The sequence below is a fragment of the Juglans microcarpa x Juglans regia genome, chromosome 6D, assembly GCF_004785595.1.
Source record: "Juglans microcarpa x Juglans regia isolate MS1-56 chromosome 6D, Jm3101_v1.0, whole genome shotgun sequence".
NCBI lineage: Eukaryota > Viridiplantae > Streptophyta > Magnoliopsida > Fagales > Juglandaceae > Juglans > Juglans microcarpa x Juglans regia.
The window spans coordinates 31,910,225-31,914,880 of NC_054604.1; the positions used below are offsets into that span (position 1 = coordinate 31,910,225).

General features: G+C 39.1%; 1 protein-coding gene across 1 annotated transcript; it reads left to right on the forward strand.

Annotated features, from left to right (window-relative positions):
* The first annotated feature begins 3,013 nt into the window (after positions 1 to 3,013).
* On the forward strand, positions 3,014 to 4,180 carry LOC121235138 (ethylene-responsive transcription factor ERF027-like). Its single transcript, XM_041131402.1, has one exon. The coding sequence runs from the start codon at positions 3,244 to 3,246 to the stop codon at positions 3,778 to 3,780; it is 537 nt and encodes a 178-aa protein (XP_040987336.1). The 5' UTR covers positions 3,014 to 3,243; the 3' UTR covers positions 3,781 to 4,180.
* Positions 4,181 to 4,656: the final 476 nt, after the last annotated feature.

The window sequence follows — 4,656 nt, forward strand, 5'->3', positions numbered from 1 at the left end:
ATTATTTTTAGAAGACATTCAAGCGTACAAATACATGTTCGAATGCTATCGAGAGTATAACAGGTTACAGGGGTCAGACCTAGCGCCGTTTGAACGTTTCCAATTTCCTCTCTGCCACACCCAACAAGAGAGCTACCACGCATCATTGTCAACACCACCTTCAACCACCAATCTCGAACCCACAACAGGTATGTCATATAGCCTTCTATTTGATGTTATTTTACATGTAAATAGGTTAGTGTTTCAGTATAAATGGGGTTGAAATTAGATTTTTAATTTTTTTTACAACACCATTTGGCAATCGTAGGTGGCTGGAAAAACAATGTCGGGCCTTTATGCTCATCCTGGCCTTGTATTATTGTTATTAGTGAAAGAATGAATGGAATCCACCAATTCCTTTCTGTTTTAGCAATGGCTAAGTCGACTCAGCCATTGCTAAGCTCGACCCAGTTACCGAGTCACCGTCCAAACTTCCATGAACCGTTCGAACATAAAGAAGGAAGTGAAGCATTCGATCTGTTTACTTTACTATTCGAACCAAAATGTGAATACCGTTTGAACGGTAAATCTTAATTTCAAAGGGATAGCAATATTTGTGTGAATGTGTAATGACACGTTCAAACGGTACGCAACATATTTTAATTTTTGCCATAGAGAAAAATAGATAATGTAATATATAGTATTTTAGTCGGATATAATTATTTTATCTAAGTCTTATCTATTATATTTTATAATCGTTGTTCTTAATTTAATTTCTAAAATTTCAGTGCCATTACAATCGCTTCTAAGTGAAGGAAGTGGGGTAGGTCAGGGCAACGCTCTAGCGAAGTCCGAGAAAGGACTATTCTGTTGTTGCGTCAAGAGAAGATCGAAGAGTTTAAGGATCTTCTATGGGAGGGTCGTTCTCTGGCATCTATCTTTCTAGATCGTGGTTGGACACTGTTCATTGACTAGAAGGACAAAGGGAGGGACAAGATCATTGCCCACATCAATATTGTATTTGAGTTCTATAAAGAACTTGGTGGTGCCGGCCAGGATGATGATACATACACCTTCTTCGTTTAGGGGGTATCAGTTATATTCTCAGTGGATGCAGTCGCCAATTTTCTTCATATCCCTCGACTGTCCACTTTATATCCGAGCATGCTGCCTAGGGAGTCTACACTTGCAGGCAATGGGGAGACTGCTGAGAAGAGGATACTAATTTAGAAGATGAGTTTGATGACCTCGCTGATCATGAGGTTCGTCAGTTGGTTGCGGGTCCAGATGTTCCTCCCTTTGATGGGATCAAGAGTATCAAACATGCCGACTTGTCCAATTTTTTCAAAATCATGAACATAATAATAGCCAACAACATTGATCCGCGGCTACACAAGGCTAAGCTTAGCATGGATCGGGCACGATTTATGATACGAGTTACCCGTGGGGTGCTTATCAACCTAGCGAGATATATCTTTGCTAGGATTTGATCAGAGGTCACCTATATTATGACCGATATATTGCTATTTGGGGTCCTGCTCACATAATTTCTTTAGCGACGGGAGTCCAACCAGATGCGTATGAGAGTGGTCAGGAGTCGATTAGACCGATCAACTCCTCAACCTTGTCAGCATCATGGGACACTCAAAATTTTGTATTCGTGCACCCACTATAGAATCGGTCGATACTCAGGGAGATGCACACATGAGAGATCATGGCATATCGGGTGAGGCATTTACATAGGGCGCATCACGCACTACTATTCGTGAGGAGATTGCAGTTATCGTGTGTGCAGAGATCTGTGCACAGACAACAGAAATGAGTGATGCAGTGAGTATGGAAATCCGAATCACCCTCGCAGAGACTGAGTCGAAGATTATGTCTCTGTTGACAGATATGGAGAAACGCCTTGGTGGAGTCGAGATAGTGCTACGAGATTTAGGCCAGTAGTGTATATCTTTTATTTGCATTTTTTTTATTTTTTGTATGAACACTAGCTATTTGTGTTTTGTATAATTAATTTAAAAATGAATGGTTTTTTTCATTTTCTAAATTAGTTATTGAGTTCCTTTATGTATTTATATTATTTAAATGCTATATTTATTATATAAACTAAATATTTACCTATAACTAATTAATAAGGTATTTTTTTGCAATTAAAATTTGTAAAAATTATGTCACTGTTCAAACATACTATAGAAGCCTTCGAATGTATTTTCTACTCCCGCCAAACATTTATTCATCTAACCGCCAGAATTTCCACTCGAACCATTCAATGGTCGTTTGAACGTTAAATTTATATGTTCGAACGGTAACTATTTCGTGTTCAAACATCTAAATACACTATTCAAACGGTTACTCAAATTCCCGCAAATTTAATAACTTAACTTGTCAATTTAACGTTCGATGATTCCAAATAACCGTTCAAAGTTTTATTAATTTAAGACCAAACAGTTAGGTACATGTTTGAACAAAATTTCTATTAGAGACAAATTTTTTCATCCCAATATATTCTATTCGAACACAAAATTTTAGGTTCAAATGGATAACAACTTCCATCAATTTTTTGAAATAAAATTTGAATTTCATCTCTTAAAAATATATTTTGGAACAATTTTCATTTCATTTGCAAAAACATTTCATCCCAAGAACAAAAATGTGTTGTGATGAATATTGATGGCACTAATATTTAAGGGATGAAAGGAGATAGCAGCTAGATGCTTTGCTAGGCTGTGCCAAATTAATGCGTGTGCCTGATCACCATCATCAGCGTATTTATATCTTGCATGCACACCGAAAAAAAAAAAAAAAAAAAAAAAAAAACCCTAAATCAATTATCATTTTTCAACTTTCTCCCGTCCAAAAGACTAAAAACACGAGTGATTACTAATACCAAGTTGGTGCCACGATTTTGGAGTAGTCACTTGACCCCGGCCATCCGCGAAATCCCCACGCTTTAACCTTTTTATGACAACTATACATACATATATAGAACACAGACGGCCTACTCATAAATCTTAAAACAAAGTCTCTGGCATACCCTTTCTGTATCAGATCAATCTCGACCCTTTTACGCACCCATTGGGCCAAACCCCTTCAGCTGCCATTGCCAGTCCCCTTCACTGGCCTCCTCCTCTTCCTCCCAAAGAGCTACCCATTTGATCATCGTCAATAAATCCAACACTCTCACCCTAGCTATTACACGTGTGATTTCATCCCCCTGATCATCAATATTCTTCTTGCTTGAATCTACAAAGCCCATCCATGGCCTCAAGTTCCACCGGGAAACACCCAATGTATCGCGGAATCCGGTGCCGGAGCAGCAAGTGGGTCTCAGAAATCCGAGAGCCACGTAAGACCACACGCATATGGCTCGGCACATTCCCGACCCCGGAGATGGCTGCTGCCGCCTATGACGTGGCCGCGCTAGCACTAAGAGGCGGCGATGCGGTTCTCAACTTCCCAGGTTTAGTTGGTTTATACCCAGTTCCAGCCTCTACATCGCCCCTCGATATACGTAGCGCCGCCGCAGCAGCTGCCGCATTGAAGAAGCCGGAATCAAGTGGCAACTCGGGACCCAGGCTGCAGTCACGCCGCAACAATCATGATAATACCGCGCATGAAGCTGGTATAAAATCCGGAGATGAATTTGTGGATGAGGAAGCCATATTTGGAATGCCAAATTTGCTAGTGGACATGGCGGAGGGAATGCTGGTGTCTCCTCCGAGAATAAACTCATCGGAAGACTCGCCGGGAGATCATAATTCAGATGGTGGGGAAAACTTATGGAGCTATTTTTGAAAATGCTCCGCCGTCATACATCCAAGTAAAATATTCATGGGAAAATTCGAAAGTAAAAGAAGAAGAAACGGAAATATTAGAAGAAAGATAACAACTAGGACACGGCGGTTTAGCATGTTACATGTATACCTTTGTACTATGCATTACGTGTCAGTCATCAAATACAAGTGAGGTTTTAAGAATTTAATAGGTCCATGGAATCTATGATCACAGGATTACATGATATTATATATAATCTCCGCATAGTGATTTTCCAACACATTAGATGAGTTTTGGACCAATTAAGGTAGTGAATTGGATCGTTAGTTTGCGTGCTTTTGTTCATGATCATCTGTGCATGTACAGTACTACTTTTTGTTGTGTCTTTGTGAGATTATCATGTTCTCTCAATATTGTTGGATTCCATGATTTGTCTGTGTGAGCCATGTTTCCTTCATTTTACGGTAGCAGCGCAGGAGCTTCTGGGTCCGTAAAATAAGAAGACTACAGAAAGAGATCAGAAACCTTTTCCCAATTGAACCCCGGACCCAATTGGAAACGACAAAACAATTTTGGGTTCTGAATCTCCACACAAATCCTGTACGTACGACGTGGTACGTGTAGAAGAATTTCCTGCAAGAGTAAATTGAATCTAACAACAGGTGAAAATTATGTTTTGCATCTTCAAGCTACTGCATGCTTGGTTTCCAATACCTACATAAAATTGCAGAAATTGGAATATATATAATTCCTTAAACTATTAATTAATAAGTTTTAATTAACATGCATGATTCTTAATTAAGATATCTATGTATACATCATAACTTTTTATAACTTAAGGTACTGCTGCATGTTGATTCGGAGCATATATAATTAAATTAAAACCCCTTTCACTAA

Coding starts and splice junctions, on each gene's coding strand:
- LOC121235138 (XM_041131402.1), top strand. CDS start 3,244: ATGGCCTCAAGTTCCACCGGGAAACACCCAATGTATCGCGGAATCCGG.